The sequence below is a fragment of the Notamacropus eugenii genome, chromosome 2, assembly GCF_028372415.1.
Source record: "Notamacropus eugenii isolate mMacEug1 chromosome 2, mMacEug1.pri_v2, whole genome shotgun sequence".
NCBI classification, from domain to species: Eukaryota; Metazoa; Chordata; class Mammalia; order Diprotodontia; family Macropodidae; genus Notamacropus; species Notamacropus eugenii.
This window is the reverse complement of record NC_092873.1, coordinates 344,602,100-344,625,184: the sequence shown is the minus strand read 5'-3', so window position 1 is coordinate 344,625,184 and position 23,085 is coordinate 344,602,100. Positions and strand designations below refer to the sequence as shown.

At 37.1% G+C, this 23,085-nt stretch overlaps 1 protein-coding gene across 13 annotated transcripts in view; it reads left to right on the top strand.

Moving 5' to 3' along the window:
• Positions 1 to 23,085, top strand: part of TANC2 (tetratricopeptide repeat, ankyrin repeat and coiled-coil containing 2) — a 551,137-nt gene that overhangs the window by 330,930 nt on the left and 197,122 nt on the right. For all 13 annotated transcript variants that reach the window (XM_072645876.1, XM_072645869.1, XM_072645875.1 and 10 more), the window contains 2 exons: positions 12,994 to 13,142; positions 21,165 to 21,351. In XM_072645876.1, coding sequence (XP_072501977.1) covers positions 12,994 to 13,142; positions 21,165 to 21,351 — 336 coding nt within the window. The remainder of the gene's footprint in view (positions 1 to 12,993; positions 13,143 to 21,164; positions 21,352 to 23,085) is intronic.

Here is a 23,085-nt window from a genome sequence, read left to right as displayed (position 1 = left end):
TGAAGTCTTGCCTCTGACATACAATTTAAATGACCACGGAAGTCATAACCTCCCAGTGCCCCCAAGCAACTCAATAAAACTATAATGTAAAGCTAAGTTATCTATCTGCATATTAGGAAGGAGTTTCTACACCAGGAGCTCTTTACATTGACAAAGTCACAAGCCTGAACAAAAATAAATAAATAAATCAACATGTTAAAAGCAAAGAAACTTATACTTAACTATTTAAAGACATTCACAAGTGATATAGGAGTTGCTATGGTTCCAGTGGAGGAAAAGGGAGTCAATCTGTGAAGTTTTCACAGAGTAGGTTATAATTAAAAGCAGTATGTAGAGAAATGACTTAACTAAAATAATTAGATCAGGAATTTCCAGCAGGAGCAATGACATATAAATGTTTGAAATCTATCATAGGTGTCACAAAGAAAGCATGTTGAATAGGTTTACTATGTTGGGAAGGAAGGCCTATCAGAAAACAAAATAAGTCAAATAGGGAACGTCTAGTTGGCATTGGTCCCTGAATTTTGATGAACAATTTTAATTTGGTTTGAATTTTTTTTTTTTGGAGGCATTTGGGATTAAGTGACTTGCCCAGGATCACACAGCTAATAGTCTGAGACTAGATTTCAGTTCAGATCCTCTTGACTCTAGGACAGATGTCCTTTCTCATTGTGCCACCAAGTTGCCCTTTTAATTTTATTTCAAAGGTATTTGGGAGTTAGATTATTTTGGGGAATTAAAAAGGTCATGTCAAAATGATGCTTGCTGAAAGATTCGTAATGTTAGGTAGACATTCTAGATTAGTCAGTTGAAGAGGATGAGAGACTGAAAAACAACCTAGAATTGTATTGCTTGACCAGTCACTTTTTAAATTACATCAGGGATTTTTTTTAAAAGATGATCTATTAAAAAAGAAAGACACTTACATTCCTGAAAAACAAAACAAAGAGAACAGAACATTCTACCTGAAGGAACACAAGAAAAGCAAATAAGTACAATTATCAGAAAAGATAAATGAAACCAGTTCTTCATTATAAACTACTAAAAATTGGAATGAGTAAAATTAAGAACATAAAGGGATTATCAAAGGACATAAAAGATGCAAGGAGCTAAAGCTTTAAGAGAATCTTTAAAAGTCATGATGAAGGAAGGAAGAAGAACTGACAACTAAGCTAATTTTTAGTGGATTAAATTCCACTCTATAATTGAATCATTTTCTTTTATGGAAGGAATAACACAATGGGAAGTTGCTGAGACAGGAAGAGGGGAGACAAGTGATGTGCACCCCCTCCCCTCTACCAAAGTACAAAAGTGAACAGAGGAAGGATAGTAATTTCCTTAATCCCTCAACAAGAGTGGGGGACAGTGGGGAGAGCAGGATGTATGAAAGGGGAATTAGAAAGTAGATGGTCCCCTAAAAGGATAAATGAAACAGTGCTATCAAAGAACATTCCTGTGGAAACAGGACTGTGAGGGGGAAGGACCAACTAGCAGACTGTTTTATTCAAAGAAAATTTGTCCTTTGTAGAAGTGCTTCTATCCCATGGGAGAGGCTATAGATAACCTTGGAGGCAATGAGCAGGTATAGGGATATGCTATAGAATGAAAGATAGAATAAGCTGGCCTTTGTAATAATGAGAGATCATAGTAAAAGAAGGGAGAAGGCCCTAGGTTTTATAACTTGGGATAGTGAATGATTCTTATCATACTTTATGAATTAGTTGATTTTACTTAACTATTTTTCTTTACTACAATAGAAGCCTCATTAATGGGGAGGGTCAGTGGTGGTTTATATTCCAGAAAGTCTATGACATAAAAAACCCCCACAAAAATAACAAATAAAAACTTTTTTAAAGTGAAAATTTTAAAATATGGAACCTGAAAAATATGCATCATGGAACAGAAAGAGGAAATGAAGTACTACTACCTAGCACCTCAGGGAACAAGAACCAAACAGTAGCAGTGATTTATTATGCCTTAGTCTGGATATACAAAGGCTTAACAAAAATTTTATTGGATTATTGCTACTAGTACAAAAGCCTTTTTTATTAGGCGTTATCCTGTATGCAACAAAATGGAAATCCCTCTGTAAGAAGAATAGATAGGTGATCCTTATAAGTAGGAGGTAAGAAAAAATTAGAAGAGATTTCTAAAAGATAATGTGAGGAATCATTGCATTAAGTAGGTAAAATGTATGTACTAGTACTATTTTAATTACGAGAAGATTTCACATTTTAAATTTTTTAGTTATTTGAATTTACCTTTTCAACTATTTTGTTTAGATATAAGTTGGATTCCTGTCAGAATTAGAAACACTTATTCCCTTGGTCCCCAGTCATTTCAAGGTCCACAATCTGTTTTTGTAAAGATTATCTACTTTTCATTATAAAATGAATGCCTCTGTGGGCCTCTCATTTCTCAGAAAAACTGGAAAAATTTCGAGAAAAGAGGCTAGCAGAAGCAAGCAACTTGAAGATGTACCAGACCTACTGGTAGACCAGTTAAGAGTGCAGCATGAAAGGTTGTACAGCAGCTTAGATCTACCTCATATTTCCAGCAGAGATCTCAAAGGGGCACCAGATCAAAATAATAAGGAAGAAATTCAAAGAAAAACAATAGTAAATTCCTTCCTCCAGCTTTGGACTGCACAAAATGATATCTAGAAGCCTGTAGGACTCCTTTGCCAGGGGAGTCAGTAGGACAACAAGTAAACAAGCAGCAAGTCTGCCATCATTCTGACCAGAGACACTCCAGAGAAACCTAAAACTTGTAACATTCTGTTCTTAGAAGACAGAAGCCCAGAGTGTTTAGAAGGAGAAGGTTCAGGAGAAACAGAAACCTGAGGCACTCGAACTGCAGGCATGGATCTGGGAACCAGCAGTACTGTGAATGGGGTAATCACAATGGAAATAGAAATACAAAATGATCTGGCCTTAAATACTCTAAAGGACCCTGAAGACTTAAGCACTCAGACCTTGGATGATAGGTGGACAGCACAGACTAACCCAGGCACAAAGGCCCAAACCATAGACTGGGGCTGGACAGAAAAAATATTATTGACCAAAAAACACAGAAGAAGAGAGTACCTCCACAATAACTACTAGCAGTATCTCAGAGACAGAAAGATAGATTAACTGCAAAGGCGGCTACCAAGAGTATCTGAAAGAAATTAAAAATGCATATATGACATAAGAGCTCTGGCAGAAAAAAATGGAAGGAGAATAAATAGATTAGAACAGAAGGTAGAAGAAATTAACACTAACAGATTGCCTCAACACTGGAATAAAACAAAAAGAATTCAATGATTCATGAGAAAGCATGCTGGGTGGGTGATTCTTGGTTGTAATACTAGCTCTTTTGGTCTCCAGAATATCAGATACCAAGCTCTCCAGCCCTTTAATGGAGAAGCTGCTAAATCTTGTGTTTTCCAATTATGGGATAAGAAACATCAGCCAAAACAAAGGAGAAGCATCTGTCTAGATAGCAACATAGAGTTAGAGAAAAGTTATGTAGATATTAGATGAGACATGTGCCCCAAAGGAAGTCAGGGACAGAGGAAAGGAGCAATATGTACAAGAATACTGATAGCAGCACCTTTAATGATTTCAAAGAATTGGAAATAAAATAGATACCCATTGTGGGCAAGGGCTGAACAAATTGTGATACACAATTGTAATGGAATTTTGTCACAGTATAAGAAATTATGAATATGAGAGATTCAGAGAAACATAAACAGACTTTTATGAATTGATGTAAATAGAAATGAGCAAAGTAATTGAACTTATATGACCACAATGTGAGGGGAAATAGCTTGGAAAGACATCAGAACTCTAAAAAAAGCAAGAATTAATCATGACATGAGAAAATTGATAATGTAGTATGACTCCCACCTTTTTGCAGAGAAGTGATATAGAGGTGCAGAATCAGATCTGAATGTCACAGAGGGCTCATGTGTAGATTTGTTTTGTTTGACTGTATATTTGTTATAATGTAGGACTTTTAGTCATGCTGGAGAAGGGGAGGTAAGTTAGCAAGTACATGCTTTTAAAGTCTCTTCCCAGTTTGCTGAGGTGGGACTGTCTGGGACAGCTATGGTCCTCACCACAGTGGGAAGGGTATTCCTTGGCAGTTTTCTTGGCCTCAGGTGCTGCGAGACTGTTTACCCCTTCTCTGCTGATCCCACTGATCCGGGATTTTTCTGGGGAAATATTTTGTGGTTCTTTTGAGGTCAATGGGGAGAGGAGGAGAGAGCATTTATTGATCACTCTGCCATTTTGGCTTCCGGAGGTTCAAGTAAGTGACTTACAGACATTTAATCTGCGGGTTGAAGGTCTCAGGCACAGCTGCTGCACATGCTTGGACCTCCTTCCATGGTTCTCACTCACTCAGCTCCTCTTGACTCTTGCCCTGAGCTGCTGTCCTGCCATGCTGCTGCTTCCTCAGACCACCCGGAGACTTTCCTGCTTGGCCCTGCCATGGCAGGGATGTTGTGCAGTGTGCTATATGCTCCTCTACCCCTGTGGAACAGATCTTTCCCATTGACCTTCCAGTCTGTCCTGGGCTATGAATCTGCCACAGTCTGTCTCCTATTGGATTCTGTACCTACAAAATTTGGTCAGATTCTCTTTTTAGAGGTATCTGAGGGAGTTTGTCTAAGAGCTTAGGAAGCACAGAGCACACATGGCACAGCCCAGGAAGAACAGACCACAGCCTGACATGGCAGGGATAGGACCCAATAGACTTCAGGGAGCCACCAGCAGCAGCAGTTCCCAGATTGCTCAACCCACAAATGCCACAGACAGCTTCAAAGGTCCGTGGGAGGACTCAGTCACCCAGGAGAGGGAAGCACAGTCTAGACCCTGGCAGCAGCCACTGAAGCTGTAGCTTCCATTTCTAGAGCCCTCGGACTAGAGCCCCTGGGGTAATTGAGCGACTTCTCTGAATCTCAGCCCTGAGCTCAGCCCTGACAAAGAACTCAAAAGTCAAGTAACTGGGAATATGCCCAAAAAAGGGAAAAAGAATAAGACAGTAGAAGGTTACCTTCTTGGTGAGCAGGTATATTCTTGCATTCTTTTGGATGAGGAAGAAAAATTTAGGTCCTCAGAGGAAGACCTAAAACTCAAGATTTCTGCATGCAAAATCTCCAAAATAAATATGCAATGGTCTCAGGCCATGGGAGAGCTGAAAAAGGATTTTGAAAATCAACTAAGAGAGATGGAGAAAAAATTGGGAAGAGAAATGAGAGCGATGCAAGAAAACCATGAAAAGCAATTCAACAGCTGTCTAAAGGAAGCCCAAAAAATGCTGAAGAAATTAACACCTTAAAAAATAGACTAGCTCAAATGGCAAAAAGACAATGAGGAGAAGAATGCTTTAAAGAGTAGAATTAGCCAAATGGAAGAGGAGGTTCAGAAGGGCGGAGCCAAGATGTTGGAGAAAAAAGACCTACATAATCTAGCTCTTCCCCCACAGCCCATAAAATACCTATAAAGAATGACTCTCAACAAATTCTAGAGCAGCAGATGTCACAGAAACACAAACACAAGAATCAAGAGAAGCATGAAAAGGTAAACAGGAAAGAGAAATCATAAGAGACTTAAAGTTGAACTGTTTACATCTCTACATGGAAAGATAATATTTGTAACTCTTGAAACTGTTCTCAGTATCTGGGTAATTGGAGGGATTTTACACACACACGCACACAAACACGCACACAGAGAGGCAGAGAGCACAGGGTGAGTTGAATAGGAAGGGATTATATCTAAAAAAATAAAATTAAGGGATGAGAGAGGAATATATTAGGAAGAAAAAGGGAGAAATGGAATGGGACAAATTATCTCTCATAGAAGAGGCAAGAAAAAGCTTTTCCAGTGGAGGGGAAAAGGGGGAAGGTGAGAAGGAAAAAGGGAAGCTTACTCTCATCACAATTGGCTCAAGGAAGGAATAACATGCATACTTAATTTTGTATGAAAATCTATCGTACACTACAGGAAAGTAGGGGAGAAGGGGATAAGCAGAGTGGGGGGGCGATTATGGAAGGGAGGGCAAATGGGAGGAGGGAGCAGTTAGAAGTAAACACTCTTGGGGAGGGACAAGGTCAAAAGAGAGAATAGAAGAAATGGGGAGAAGGATAGGATGGAGGGAAATATAGTTACTCTTACACAACATGACTATTATGGAAGTCATTTGCATATATATAGCCTATATCGAATTGCTTGCCTTCTCAGAGGGAATGGGTGGGGAAGGAGGAAGGATGAGAAGTTGGAACTCAAAAGTTTTAGGAACAAATGTTGAGAATTGTTTTTGCGTACAACTGGGAAATAAGAAATACAGGTAATGGGATATAGAAATTTATCTTGCCCTACAGGACAAGAGAGAAGTTAGGGATAAGGGAAAGGAAGGGTGTTAGAAGGGAGGGCATATTGGTGGAAGGGGCAATCAGAATGCAAGGTGTTTTGGGGGAGGGGGAGGAGAGAGATGGGGAGAAAATTTGGAACTCAAAACTTTGTGGAAATGAATGTTGAAAACTTAAATAAATATAACAAAAAATAAATAAAAAGTAAATAAAATTTTTTTAAAAAGTTTTTTAAAAATTAGAACAGAACAGATGGAAACTGATGACTTTATGAGAAACCAAGAAATTACAAAACAAAACCAAAAGAATGAAAAAATAGAAGATAATGTGAAATACCTCATTGGAAAGACAACTGACCAGGAAAATAGATCCAGGAGAGATAGTTTAAAAATTTTGGGACTACCTGAAAGCCATGATCAAAGAGCCTCAACATCATCTTTCATGAAATTATCAAGGAAAACTACCCTGATATTCTAGAACCAGAGGGTAAAATAAATATTGAAAGAATCCACCTATCACCTCCTGAAAGAGATCCAAAAAAAAGTAACTCCTAGGAATACTGTAGCCAAATTCCAGAATTCTCAGGTCAAGGAGAAAATATTGCAAGCAGCTAGAAAGAAACAATTTGAGTATTGTGGAAATACAATCAGGATAACACAGGATCTGGCAGCCTCTACATTAAAGGATCGAAGGACTTGGAATATGATATTCCAGAAGCCAAAGGAACTAGAATTAAAACCAAGAATCACTTACCCAGCAAAACTGAGTATAATACTTCAGGGGGAAAATGGTCATTCAGTGATATAGAGGACTTTCAAGCATTTTTGATGAAAAAATCAGACCTGAAAAGAAAATTTGACTTTCACACTCAAGAATCAAGAGAAGCATAAAAAGGTAAACAGGAAAGAGAAATCATAAAGGACTTTCTAAAGTTGAATCGTTTACATTCCTACATGGAAAGATATTTTTCAATATTTGGGTAGTTGGAGGGACACACACACACAAACACACACACACAGATCAAGAGCACAGGGTGAGTTGAATAGGAAGGGATTATATCTAAAAAAATAAAATTAAGGGGTAAGAGAGGAATACATTGGGAGGAGATAAGGAGAAATGGAATGTGGCAAATTATCACTCATAAAAGAGGGAAGAATAAGCTTATTCAATGGATGAGGAAAGGGAGTAGGTGAGAGGGGAAAAGCAAAGCTTAATCTCTTCATATTTGGCTAAAGGAGGGAATAACATGCTCACTCAATTTGGTATGAAAATCTATATTACACTACAGGAAAGTAGGGGAGAAGGGGACAGGTAGGGTGAAGGGGATGATAGAAGGAAGGGCAAATGGGAGAAGGAAGTTAGAAGTAATTATTAGTAAACACATACAGGGCAGGACAAGGTCAAAAGAGAGAATAGAATAAATGGGGAGCATGATAGGATGGAGAGAAATATAGTTAGTCTTACACAACATGACCTATGGAAGTCTTTTGAAAAGCTACACATACATAGACTATATTGAATTGCCCTTCTTCTCAGTGGGGATGGGTGGGGAGGGAGGAAGGGAGAGGAGTTGAAATTCAAAGTATTAGGAACGAATGGTGAGAAACGTTTTTACATACAACTGGCAAATAAGAAATACAGGTAATGGGGTATAGAAATCTATTTTGCCCTGCAAGAAAAGAGAGAAGATGGGGGTAAGGGAAGGGAGGGGTGTGATGGAAAGGCATATTGAGGGGAGGGGTAATCAGAATGCAAGGCATTAAGGCATGGGGAGAGGGGAGAGATGGGGACAAAATTAGGAACTCAAAATTTTGTGGAAATGAATGTTGAAAACTAAAAATAAATAAATAAACATTTTTAAAAAATAAACTATAAGCCCATGCTTAAAAAAGGTATCTCAAAAATAAAAGGTCTATGAAATGTTGTGACTTACTAAGAAATAATAGTACAAATAAATGTATGTAAAAGTATGCCTACCATGAAATTCTTTATTTATACACTGTACAGTTTCCTGCAATTTATACATTTTCTCCTAAATCCATTGAATTTGCTGATGAGTTTCACATAATTTGTATTGCATTTTTCATAATTTGGATGAATTTCTCAGGAATATTTTCATTTCTAATGCATACTTATCATCTGTTAAGATGTACAGCAGCACAGCAAAAATACAGATGCTTATACCCACCAAGAATTGTTAAGAATCCTAATAACAATGAAAATGCCCCTTAAGTGAACCAGGTTGATGTTCCCTCAGTTTCCAATTCTTTGTCACTGCAAGAACAGCAGCTGTAAATATTTTTGTAAATCCTTAGTTTGTTTTCCTTAAGAATAATCCTTCCTTTAATCTACTTTGTGTCTTATTCCGTCCCTCTCTGTCCTGTGCCTCCTGTTTCCTCTTAGAGAAATGTATTCTTTATTTAATTGAGTATACTTCATTTCCCTTCCCTCCACCCCCCCCCCCCCCAAACCTAGTATATTCTTGTTTCCCTCCTCTTCTATGCTTCTTTTAAGATCATTCAGACATAATCATTCTCAGGCTTTCTGTCTAAGTAGATTCCCTCTATGACTCCTGATGATATGGTTCTGAGGGGACACATGTATCATCTCCCTATATTAGAATGTAAGCAGTGTATATGTTTAGTCCCTTACGATTTCTCACTTACATTTACCTTTTTATATTTCTCTCAGTGCTTCTATTTGTACTTTGAAATTTTTACTCAGCTCTGTTCTTTTCATTATGAATGCTTGGGAGTCCTCTATTTCATTATAGGTCTATTTTTTTCAAGTTTAGGATTATACTCAAGTTTTCCAGTTAGGTTATACTTAGATGTAAGCCTATATCCTTTGCCATCTGGAACATCATATTTCAGGCTCTCCATTCCTTTATAATGGTGACTGCTAAATCTGTGAACTGGACTGGAGATCCTTGCTACTTGAATTCTTTTCTTTCTAGCTACTTGCAGTATTTCTTCTTTGACCTGGAAACTCAATTTTGTCTCTAATGTAACTGGGAATTTTTATTTTGGGTTTTCTTTTAGGAAGTAACTGGTGAATTCTTTCTATTTCCACTTTGCCCTATGGTCTTTTAGATGACATGGGTAGTTCAAAGATTTCTTGAAATATAACGTCTAGGCTGTTTTCTTTTTTGGTCTTGGATTTCAGGTAGGCCATTGACTTTTAAATTGTCTCTCATCAGTCTCTTTTCCAGGTCATTTATTTTTGCTCTGAGATACCTTCCAATTTTTCTCTATTTTTTTTAAGTCTTTTGACTTTGTTTTGATACTTCTTGTAACTTCATGTAGTGATTGATCTTCTCTTTGGTCCATTCTTATTTTCAGTGAGTTAGTTGCCTGAGCAAGGTTTTAGACCTCTTGTTCCAAACTGTTAATTTCCTTTCCCATTCTTTCATAGTTCTAATTTATTTCCCTTTTTTTTTTTTTACTCCAGAAATATTGTTTGGTTGTTTAGAATCTTTTTTTTAAACTCTTGCTTAATCTCTTCCAGGAATTCTAGTTGAACTTACGCCCGAGCTGTGTTTTTCTTTGAAGCTTTGCTTATAGAAGTTTTAGAGACAGTCTTTTTTTTCTGAATTTGCATATTGAACATCCACATCACCATAATAGTTTTTTATGGTAGGATTCTCCTTCTTCTTCTTCTTCTTTTTTTTTTTTTTTGCTCATCCTTCCAGCCTTCTTCCTAACTTTGGACTTATGTTAGAGATGGCCTCTGTGCATTTCTGGAGTGAAAGTCTGGGCTGGTCTGTGGCTGCTTTCTTGTGTCCTGCTTCCAGGGCAAAGTATGATCACTTCCCTCCTGTTCTAAGCTCTGCAAGTTCCTGACCTAGGTTTGGGTTTGAGCAATATAATTGTGGGCTTACCCTGTTTGGAGTTCAGTAGACTACTGAAGGACTAAGCTACTATCATCTAGCTGGAAATTTCTGCCCTTTCAGAATGACAGAATTTCAGGCTTCTCCTCATATCTCTGGTTCCTAACCCGGTTATTTCTCTGTAAGCTTCAGACTGAACTGAAGTTTGATATAATAAGTTGCTATGAGGATAACATGAGATAATACTTATAAAGTGCTTAGCACAGTAAAGGAAAATAGTGTAGGAGCTATGTAAATGCTATTTTATCAACATCGTCATCATCATCATCTCACACTCAACTCCTACTATCAGAGCCACACAGTTGCTCCTTGCTTCTTGTTAAGTACAGAACATTGGGCCTGTGACCACTCCTTACCTTGCAAAGCCTTCCCTACCTAGGCATAGGTCCCCTCCTCAATTAGTCCTAGATTTGTGACTCGTAACTGGATAGTGAGCAACAGAGCTTCCAGCTGACAACTATTCCTATATCCTTCACAAATTTAGGCCCTTTTATGCTAGATTTTGGACTTCTTTTCCTGTTGCACAGCTTCTTCCTACCTCGGTCCTTGTGGTAATCCTCCTGATGCCTTCTAGGTTATTAAGCTTCTCTGCCATCCCTGTTTCAGAACCATCCCCTCTTCCAACCTGGAACCACCACCTCTTCCAGCCATGCCAAAGACAAGAGACACAGTCACCTCTGCTCCCTGTCCTACTCTTACTTAATTCTTGTTTTGCTTTTCTCTATCAGTGAGAATGAATGACCTTGAGACTAGAAAGGACAGAACAAAAGTAGTTAGTGGAAGGTTATTAGTCAGTGTAAGTAACAAGGTAATAACATAGTCCCTAGTCACCCTAACTCTCAAGGACTTGAATTAAGTCTTCTGACCAGATTAATTAATTGGTCAAATGTTGCCTTGATTTTAAAAGAAAGGAAAGAGAATCCAATCTGAAAACTATAGGCTAGTCAATCTGAATTCAAGTCTTAGTTTCTAGAAAATATTATTATTAAGGAAATTGTTAGCAAACATTGCATTAAAGAAATGGTCATCTCATGGTTTTTTCCATTCGTTATAATTCTTCTATGTGACATGACTAATGTGAACATGTGTTTAATAGGAATATATGTGTAGAGCCCATATTAGATTGCATGCCATCTTGAGATGGAGAGAATTTAAAACTTATGGAAGTGAATGTGGAAAACTAAAAATAAATTAAAAACTGTAAAAGAGAGAGAGAGTGAGAGAAATGGTCATCTGAAAATAGCCAACGTCTTCATCAAGAGCAGGTCATAACAGGATATTTTTTTTTCCCTTTTTTGACAAGGTTAAGCTATTATATCAAGGGAATGCTATAGACATAGGTACCCACATTTTAACAAAGTATTTAATGATTATCATATTTTAGTGGAAAAGATGGATAGATGTAGGGTAATGATAATACAATTTACATGATAGAAATAGAACAGGTTAAATGAGTAGACATAAAGAAGAAATATTAATGCTTCCACATGAACTTCAAAGGAGGTCATCAGTGTAGTGACTTAGGGACCTATGTGTAGTTCTGTGTTTGTTTTTTTTAAATGTTTTTTATCTATAACTTGAATGAAGGTAGAAGTGTCTTGGAGATGGTACAAAGCTGGAAGAGACAGGGAATAAATTGGATGAGTTAAAATCCAAAAAGTTCTTAACAGGCTACAATGTTTGCCTAAATCTAGTAAGATGAAATTCAGTAGAAGTAAATCAAAATCTTACACTTGGCTTCAAATAAACAATTTCACAGTTATAAGATGGGAGAGGAAGGATTTCAGTAGACTATAAGCTCAATATGAATCCATAGTGTGATATGGTCACCCAAAAAAAGCTAGTTATCTTTGACTGTTACTTGAGAGGTATCACTTCCAGAAATGAGGAGATAATAGCCCTGCTTCACTTTGCTCTTTTAAGAGATCATATTCGAATTATTGCATTCAACTTTGGGCACACTATTTTATGGTACACTGTGGTAACCTGGAGATTTTGCGAATGCAAGTTAGGAAAGGGACCTTACTTTCTGCCATTTAAGGATGAATTGAGGGAATTATAGATATTTAGCCTAGAGAAGAACAGATTTAAGGTAGTTATGATAGGTGTCTTTAAGTGATCAAGGGCTGGCATGTGAAAGAGGGTTTAGATATATTTTATTTAATCCCTTAGGAAAGAATAAATAACACTGGGTGGACATTGCAAAGAGGTAGATTTAGGTTTGCTGTCAGGAAAACTTCATAACAATGAGAACTGTCCCAGAGTGAAATAGGTTGGCTCTGATGGTGGCATATCTTCCCCCCTCCCTACATTAGAGGTCTTCAGTCACAGCCTGGATGACCACTTTCCAGACATGGTGTATAGCACAATTTTTTCCTGGAATATATTAAACTAACTGGATTTCCTTCCAACTTTGAAATGCTGTGATGTATGCAGTTTTGGCAGAACCCAAGACTAGGACTGCATTATGATGTAACTCCCCAAAGAGATGAGCATTTTTCTTTCAAGTTGTTTTAAAACATAGCCCTTCCCCTAAATTTATCAAGGTTTAAAGTAGATAATTCAAGAATATGACCAAATTAGAGTTATTTAGACATTGTCACATTGTGAAAATCTGATTCTAGATAGAAATTGTGATAATTGAAATCAGGATGTGAAAAATGGGCACTGAAACAAAACAGTGAAAGAAGAACCATACCCATTCCACTATGAGAAGCTTGTTTGTTTTATTGTATTCTTTTTACTCTAGGTGATGTGGAACAGGAACTCGGGCCCCCTCCATCGGTAGATGAGGCAGCAAACACACTCATGACTCGCCTGGGCTTCCTCCTTGGAGAGAAAGTCACAGAAGTGCAGCCAGGGACCCAGTACAGCATGGAGGTGCAAGATGAAAATCAGGTGAGATGCTTTTTGCTACCTGTAGCATGCTATCAAACTTCCATACTGGGGTAAAAGAGTTTTTGGTGCCTGTGGAGATAATTTCTCTTGTAAAATTTATTTTTCTTGTCTTTCATGTGTATTATGTTTTATCAGCTAATGGAAAAGTCTTTCAATTTTATATTTTGGTTAAGTGGTGTTTATGTCACAGTCTTCCTGTTCCTTGTAACTCCAAAAGGACCTACCTTCTAAATGGAGTTTTTTTGCTGTATTCAAGGAGGTCCAGATAATAATGATCCCATATTCCTTAAACTAACCTCTTATATGACCTTGGATATGTCACATTATTTGGACCTCAGTTCCCTCAACTCTAAAATGAGAGTATCACATTAGATGATCTCTGAAATTCCTTCTGGCTCTGACATCCTTTGACTCTAAAATGATTTCAGTTTATAAGTAAGATGCATTCTAGTGAAGTACTTAATTTAAAAGGTTCCCCACCATCACCACCATCAAAAAAAAAAGTTGTGTTGATGATCAAAGCTATAGGAAAATTGTATTTTTTTATTCTGTGTTCTTAATTATTAGGAGTTAGTGGTGAAAATTTTATAACTTTTGTTTTGCCATTTTGGTCAGCAGCAAAGGATAAGAAGATTATTGAACATTTTAGATACTATTTAATATATAGTTAATATAATGTATGAGATTTAATTATATATTTAAATATATGTTAATCACTTTAATTGTTTGTAATTTTACCATCATCATGGTGATACATTTCCCAAGTTCTAAAAAATGAAAAATGTGATCTTTATAGAACATTTTAAAATTAATTTCATTTTTAAATTTCTTTTGGTAGTCAAGTTTTTATTTAAGATATGCTTGATATTCAAGTCAGCAAGTTAGAAAGTGACTCTTCTAGTAACCATTAAGTAAACTAACAGATGTTGTATCTTCTTATTTTGGTATGTGTGGTAAGGATATTGTTTCCAGTTTACTTATTAGTCCATCAACAAATATTTCTAAAGTTTCTCCTGTGTGCCAGTCACTCTGCTGGGTTTGGGGATTCACAAACAAAAATGAAACACTTGTTCCTCAAGTAGGTTGGTTACATTTTATTGGTGGAGATAACATATACATACATAAGGTTAAATAAAATAAACCCAAGGTAGTTTGGGAGTGAGAGCACTTGCAAATTGGAAGGGAGATCAGGAAAGGACTGTGGTACTCCAGCAGTGTTGGAGGAAATAGAATCTCTGTGGTGGCAGTGAGTTCATTCCAGGAACCAAGGACAAGTCATACCAAGGCATGGAGGTAGAGACAGATTGCTGTGAGGAGCAAAGAGAAGGTCGCTTCGGTCAGACCATGGAGTATGGAAAGGGGACAGTGTATAATGAAGCTGGGAGGATAAGCTAGGGCCTGAGAGGGTTTAAAAACAAACAAAAGGTTTTCTATATAATCCTACAGGCAGTAGGGAGCTAGTGGAGTTTATTAAGCATAGGAATTACATGACTGAGTGTAAGGAAAATCAGCTTAGCAACCATACGGAGGATGGATTGGAATGAGAAGAACAAGGGAGAGTTGTGTTTGTCCTTCATTCTCAAAGAGGACCATGACATCAGGGAGATGATGACTTGATTTACAGTTGACTTTGATTTGTGTGAGGGAGGACTGGGCAAAGTCAGCAACCTCACTTTCTCCTCCAGAGCCATCTGGGTCCAGTCGCCAGATATTCTTCAGGATGACTGGAGAAAGCACAGGATGCAAGGGAAGACTCTGGCCCTTTTAGGCTAAGGTCTTTTCAGGTTTTCACTTGGAGTGAGGTAAAGCCCATTCAGTGAATAGGCCTCTTTAAGAAGTGAGTCAAGGGATGGCTCCTTTAATTAAAAAAAAAAAATCAAACTGGGATAGGAAGACCCTCAGGGTTGTTGGCCAAAAGAGAAAAAGTTGCTATTTTCATTCACTCTGAGGCATGAGGGCCCCCAAAATATCCATTAAGTGGTGCTTGGGCAGGGACTTATTGTTGTCCAATCTATGAGCTCCAGAGTGAAATGGGTTTAAGGTGAAGGATGGATGGATGGACAGAAGGAAGGAATAGAGGGAGGGAGGGAAGGATCTAGCCAGTAAACTCCAAGTTAACTGGGCAACTTTTGGCCATCAAAATTTACCTTCCTTTGCGAAGGAGAAGCAGAGGGAGAGGACAAGGCTGAGCTGAGTTACCTAACTGTCTGGGTTCCCATTCAGACAGCTTGCACTATGCACAGGTTGTGTTTGTCCTTCATTTACTTAGGAAGTCATTGAGGTAGTCCAAATGAAAGGTGATAAAAAGACTGTGTGAATAGTTAAAAGGGAAGGTATTAGAAGTTCGTCTGTATGAGTTGCCAAAGAAAACCCTCAGTTACTTTGAGATCCATCATATCCCAGTTTTGGGGGGAATAAAAATCAAAAAGCTGTGTGTTGAACCCTGTTTCTGCATTCATTGAATCATAATGTAGTGTCATTAGTACTGAAATATAATCCATTGATTTCCTTGAATTCATTCTACATGTTATATCACAAAAAAGGGCTGGGCCTGGGTTCTAGTCTTGACTTTGCCACTTATCACTTGCCATGTGACCTTGGGTAAATTACAACTTCTCCAAGATTTAATTTTCTCATAAAATAGGAATTATATTAAAATGAGGATCAAATGAGAGAATATATTTTAAGGTTCTTTGAAAAAGGAATTAATATTATTAACAATAATTATGTGAAATGCCAATCTACTTAAATTGAAATATACCCTGGAATTAGATTGGAATCAAAAAGAAGTGTAACATTAATTAATATAATTTCTAGGGCAGAAATATGATTGAGAAGGCCCATTATTCACTTATAGGTCTTTCTTGTTGAACTTAAAGAGAAAAGACAAGCACAGAGAAGTCCTTCTTTTAAAATATTATTGAAGAAATAGTCCTTAGTATAATAGCAGCTTATAATAACTCTTAGTAAATAGTTTATTATTATTGTAATTTTTTAAATGATGAAACTGAGGATCAGTCAAGTAAAATGACTTCCATCCAAGTTTTAACATGGCTGGTAAGTGTCAGAGGAAGGACTTGAACACAGATCTTTTGACTTCAAGTCCACAATGCATTATACTCTATAGGATGTAGACAGTATCAAGTGTAGGCAAAAGACAATGGGAGTCATTTTTTTTTTTACTTGGGAGGGTGGTGAGGGGTGAGGGAGGCAATCAAGTTTAAGTGAGTTGCCTAGGGTCACACAGCTAATAAGTGTTGGAAACTGGATTTGAACTCAGGTGCTCCTGACTCCAGGGCTAGTATTCTATCAACTACATAGCTGCCTCAATGGGAGTCATTTCTTTATTAAAAATAAAAAAGATTCCAACAATTGCAAGAGAATCAAATGACTATTTCATCTCCTCTGAATGGTATCTAAGGGTATTAGAAAATGACTCAGTACTAAGAAGATTTTGATCAACTCCAAAAGGTCATTCTCTTTTGCCTGAAGGAGTTTATCTGTAAAAAACACTAAAAGGTTTCAAGTGGGGAATTTGAAGACACTAAAGAATAGCTGGTTAGCAATAGCATTTTTAATTCCATCAGAGGTCTAGAGTTTACCTTTAGCGTAAATCAATGTTTTATACTCAGATTCAAGGCACTAAGTAAATCCAGAATGTGCCAGTGTTAAGCATTTTATAAATATTATTTAATTTTATCCTCACAACAGTGCTGCAAAGTAGGTAATGTTATTATCCTCCTTTTACAGTCAAAGCCACTGAAGCAAATAGAGCTTAAGTGACTTGCTATAATTTATGCACTGATATTGACTTTGTGTGATTTATCTGTGCCCCATTAGGTTAGCAGAAGCCTCTTTTGATGGACATAGGTCCCATTTCTTTCACGCTTTATTTTTGTGTATTCTGTCATATAGTGTTTAGTCTTTGCTTTCTCATTCATCCATTCATTCATTCATTCATTCATTCACTCTTAAAAGCATTGAACATTCAAGTCCTTCCCTGACTCTTCCCCCTGGGTTTTAGTCTATGATATAGTATTATATTGGAAATAACTAATTGTGTAAGTAGTATGAACACTTTCTATGTTTAGTTTATGCCAGTAATGTGTAGCTCTGTCTTGGAATGTCTGCTCTTTCAGGCAGAAATCACCCCAACATATTGTTCCGACATTTCAATCTTGTCTGAACATTTGTGATCCCATTTGGGGTTTTCTTGGCAAAGATACTGGAGTAGTTTGCCATTTTCTTCTCTATATTTCTTCTTCTCATCTATAAAAGGTGAGAAAATTGAAGGAAACAGGGTTAAGTGACTTGCCCAGGGTCACATAGCTAGGAAGTGTCTGAAGCTGAATTTGAGCTCAGAAAGATGAGTCTTTCTGACTTCAGGCCCAAAACCCTATCTAGTTGGTCTAACATCCCTACTACTAACATAATGGGGAATCCTTTCTTCAAGGTCCAGACCAAAGGAATAACTTGTCTAAAATGATAGTATCTGTTTATAAAGGCACTCACCTCATCCAAATAATCAATAAGTTTTTGATAAGAGATCAATATAGAAATAGTGAACTGTAAGCATGAACAAAGTTGTTTGTTGTTTTTTCCCTTTATTATTTACTCTAGACAAACATCATTTTACAAAATGTAACTGATTAAAACCCCTGCTTATATCAGTGAGAAATCAGATAACTTTGGAGAAAAAAAATGAACTTGGATTAAAGGTGTTTATTGAAAAGTTAAGTAAGTTTCCTTAATTACATTTAAAAGATTAAAGAAAATCATTCATGTTGCTGAATCCTGAGAATGTCAGAAATCACAGAATCCCAGATTTTAAAGGGAACTCAAAGGCTATCTACTCCATCAAGAATTCCCTTGACAAGACACCAAATAGCCATTCAGCTTTTGCTGGGAGATTTCTTGAGATCTTACAAAATAAATGCCCCCCTCCCCCAAAAAATACCAAATCCTTTATTCCTGTTGATATTAACTATAATGGCATTCCCAACAAAGAACATCAACCAGTTGTTTTCTTAAAATGAGAGAGATTCAACCTGCAACTACCTGGCAAATGATGAGATTTTGTAAGAGGAACCACACTTATCTGTTAATAAAATCTAAGTGGGGAAGAAATTAGCCATGTTTTGTATTGATGTTGAGTTTTGCCATAATTTTGCTTCAGTATTGATTGAAGGATCTTTAAGTTCATTGATGTGGATATTTCTTCCACCAGTGCAAATTGGGATTCCTCATACATTCGTCATGAAGTGCCCAAAAAATTCATCTCCCTTTAGCTAACCTGTTGATGAGATATATCAAACATAGCTAGGTCAGAACTCAGACTAAAAATAAAACAGTAACTCGTAGTATCTAAGCAGTCTTTCTAGTTTGCTTGGGTAACTTGCTATAGATTATGCACTGATATAGTCTTTGAAAATCCAGTCACCTTCAACAAAACAAGTTAACCGCATTAGAATACAAGGAATTTTGAGAAGAACCCACACACAAGAAATTGCTAATAAGAATGAAACTCACCACATCAGTTCAGAGCAATTAGTATCAATATCTTCTTCAGCAGTGGCCAGTAAGATGCTTAATGAACTGAGTTCCACTAAGGATCAGGGACAGAGACATGGACTAGAACTGTAACTTCATTGGTTTAAAAAACTCCCAGGTGAGGAAACTGCCTGAATTGTTCTCCTTAAGCATTTAAATAGCACATAAGTCCCAGTTACCTTTTATGATGGTTTCTCCTTTGCATCCCACTTCTTTAAAACTGGTAGCATCTGGTATAACATAATAATAATAATAGTATTTACATAGCACCCACTATGTACCAGTGTTAAGCATTTTATAAATATTATTTAATTTGATCCTCACAACCCTGCAAAGTAAATGATATTATTTTCCTCCTTTTACAAAGACACTGAGGCAAATAGAGGTTAAGTGACTTGCCCAGTGTCACACAGAAAATATCTAAATCTGGATTTGAACTCAGGTCTTTCTGACTCCAAGCCCAGCATTCTATATACTGAAGCCACCTACTTGGTGTTAACAGGTAATTTTCTGTTTTTAGTGAAGCCACTTCTCAACATTCATTACTTTATTTAAAAAATAATAATTTATTGCTAAGCATTGTACTAGGTATTGAAGACATTTTCAGGAAGCTTGAAGTCTGGTAGGAAGATACCCATAAATAAAGATAACTTAACATTATTAAGTTCACAACTGAAATGCATACAAAATATGGTATAAATTCCAAGCAAGGAAAAACTTTATTTCTAACTGGAGAGCATCAGGGAAAACTTCATGAAGGAGGCAGAATTTGAGGGAGCTTTGTGGAATGGGTAGGAGTATATGTGTATTATAGAAACATTTCTTTGGATGGCGAAATTTATATTTCTTCTCTTTGTGTATGTAGTCAGATTTTTCCTTACATGAAGGAAACATCAAGAAGAAGATTTTAAGCTTTGCGCAATTTTCGAATGGCTGAAAGTGGAATAGAGATTCCATGTTTTCTAGAATTCCCTTTGTACACTAATGCAATGACATAATAGTAATTACTTGGAGGGCAGTAGAGCAGCAAAAGTGGGTGTGAGCAGACTGCAACATAATAAATAAAGGAACTTTGAAAAGGAGTTAAGAATGTAATCAGGAAAATGTGTGAGAGAGATGACCTGGTCACATCTTGGAGCAAAGGATAGATAACTGACTTGACAGGTGGACAGTCCAAGTGCTCCCTTGGTATCTTCATGATGTCAAGAGAAATTGAGGAAGATTTATAACATATTGAGTGGGCCCTTTGTGATGAACTTTTAGAAAAATATCAATAAGGATGTGCAGATATAGGTTCTGATCTGTGTCTTTTTAGGTAAGCAAAGTTGACACCTTTATATCATTGCCCCCACTGGATGGGGTGTGTCCTTCTGGGCAGATAGCTCTGCTGGTAGGGACCATGAGACTGGGAGGTAGAGTTTGAAATGCCCTCCTTCACTGTTGCCCAGTCTGCCCTCCCTACAGCCTTTTCCACATTCAGCTAGCTCCCAGCTTGTACTTGTACTTACCTAAACTGGCCAACTTTTGAACCTTGTACTTCTCTTTAGGGCTTACTTTTTGAAGACCCATAAGTGTCTTTTTTTCTTCCTGTCCATGATGTTGTTCCTTTCTAAATCAATCAGAAAACTGTTTATAGTTTGTAATAGGAAAGCAGGTGTTAACATCATCTTGATACATCCAGCCTTCTTCATCAGTGAATGCATCCCATGACTATATCACCTGAGGGGAGACTGAGGGGGTGGAACAGGAAATCAAATCCCCACCCCCCTCACACCTCCAGGGAACACCCAAATTGATTAGATCATCGTCATTCCATTTGAGCCAAGCCATTAAGATTGCAATGAAGGTGAGATCATGTCATTGACATTTCTCTAGCCTTTGCCTGACTAGAATAATAAATTGCAGCCTTTGTTCTTAAGGATGACACTGACTTTATCCTAACTTGATGTTAATTGAAATAAGAATTTTAACTTTATTGGAAGATGGCAAGACTTGGGAAATAGAATTCTATACTTGATTTCAGGAAGATGTGGATTTAAATATTTCTTCTTTATGGTGGTGGACAGTCACTTAATCTCTGTCCCTCAGGCAACTCTCAAAACTAAGGTATAGCTAGGTTTTGATCTGTCTCAGTTACCAGATAGCTTAGTTTCCAGAGAGAATTTAGCCTGCTGTTCCTGTTTTTCTCCCGCAGTCTCTGCTTGTTTTAAATTCACTGAATTTCATGTTGAATGTAAGACTTGGAAGCTTCCATGCCCGGAGGTGAAAAAAAATACAAACTAACCAAGCTCTGACTAGCTCTGCATTTGTTTAAGACAGAGAGTTTATACGAAATTGGTTGTTTCTTTTTCTTCTGATTGTCTTTGCTGTTCGAAATATGTGCTCTACCATGCAGTTTTACAACCGTATTGATAGTCATTTCTACAACTATTGATCATTGCACATAATGTATTCTTGTTTTTCATCTTTCAGACCTCAGCAGTAACTCAACGAATAAGTCCTTGTTCCACCTTGACTAGTAGCACTGCCTCTCCACCAGCCAGCAGCCCTTGTTCCACCCTCCCACCAGTTAATACCAATGCAACAGCCAAGGACTGCAACTATGGGGCTGTCACCAGTCCAACTTCCACACTTGAAAGCAGAGATAGTGGTATCATTGGTGAGTCCCGATTTGTATTAATAACTTTGGGGGTTTTTTTCCCTTTCTTTTAATGAAATTCCATGACCTCTTGATTTGAAAAGATGTTTGATATTCTGCTTTTTTTTCTGAAATGCATATTTATCCAGCAAAGAAAACATATCTTTTCTTATCTTTGGCTACATATCTTATTGCCATAGTAAGGAGAAAAGTGAGAATAGGGATATGTTTGTCTTGAGTTTTAATGAAGCTTTGAGAGAAAAGTAGAGGTGACCAATATCTCTCTGCTACTTTTCTTACTACTGTAAAATTATTATATGAAGTATGATTTAGCAAATCATTCTAGACATTCTGTTCAGGCCTTTAGCTTAATTTTTCATTCCCACCTGCAGAGGTTGTTTAGTGAGAATTCATTCTTCATTGGTAGAGAGATTGAACAAAAGGAAGAAAGTAAACACACAGTTACCTAGCCCACTATATTGTCTTGAGTTATCCTGGTTTCATTTGCTCTGAAGATCAACCTTTTTCATGTATTTTGGAAACTACTTGAGACGGTCACCATTTTTTGTTATTTCTTATTGGCAGTATTAGCTTCAGTTCAGTTCTGTCTGACTCTGTGACCCCATTTGGTTTTTTTTTTTTTTTACAAACATACTGAAGTGGTTTGTCATTTCTTTCTCCAGATCATTTTACAAATGAGGAAATTGAGGCAAACAGAGCAAAGTCTCTTGTCCAGGATCACGCAGCTAGTAAGTGTCTGAGTCTAGAGATTCAAAGTCAGGGAGGTGGACCTTCCTGACTCTCCTGGTGCTCTATCCGTTGAGACATCTAGATGTCCAAGTAGCCCCAGATAGTTAGCCCAAGGTAAAAAAAAAAAAAACCTTTCACTGTAATGTGAAGTTATTCCTTAGTTTTCAGAAACTTTAAGCCAATATCACCTCACTGAAGGTTTTTTGAGTGAGGTAGAAGAAAGAAGAGGTACCCCATCTCATCCATACCTAAAGGAGAATTTGACTTTGTCCCAGGATTTCATGATATACCAGTACATGAAAAAGTAGAAACCTTAAATTCTTCAGTTGGTATATAGAACTTGGAAAGTCCCCAAGAATTGAAATTTGTGAGTTTCAGCTTTCTTATGTGAATTTTCAGATGCCTTACATAAGGTTAAAATTTCCTCCTAGGACTTGGAAGCATTATCCAGTTACATTTAGCTCTATTATTAGCAGTTTGAAACTGAAAAACAACACAGCACTCTGATGAAAGAAGGGGCTGATGAGAGTTGATGTAGTTTGTTGTTTCCAGTGGACACTTCTGAATATTTTATTCAGAACCAGCCCTGGATTGTAATAATCTCTTTTCTTTTTTAGAGCAGAAATTCCTAACTTTTTTTTTTTGATAAAATGATCCCCTTTGACAGTTTGGTGAAACTGATGGACCCCTTATCAGAATAATGTTTTTAAATGTGTAAAATAAAATACATAGAATTATAAAGGAAACCAAATATATTTTAACATATTTTTCAAAACATTAAAAAGTTTACAGACCCTTGGTAAAGAACCCTTGCTTTTAGAGTCTTCATAACTATCATTTATCTGCATTACTGTACATCTGTAGTTATTAAAGGGACAGCTCAGTGGTACAAAGGATAGAGTACCAAACCTGGAGTCAGAAAGCTCTGAATTAAAATCTAGCCTCAAACATTTATCAGCTGTGTTACCCTGACTTAACCTCTGTTTGCTTAGGTTCCTTATCTGC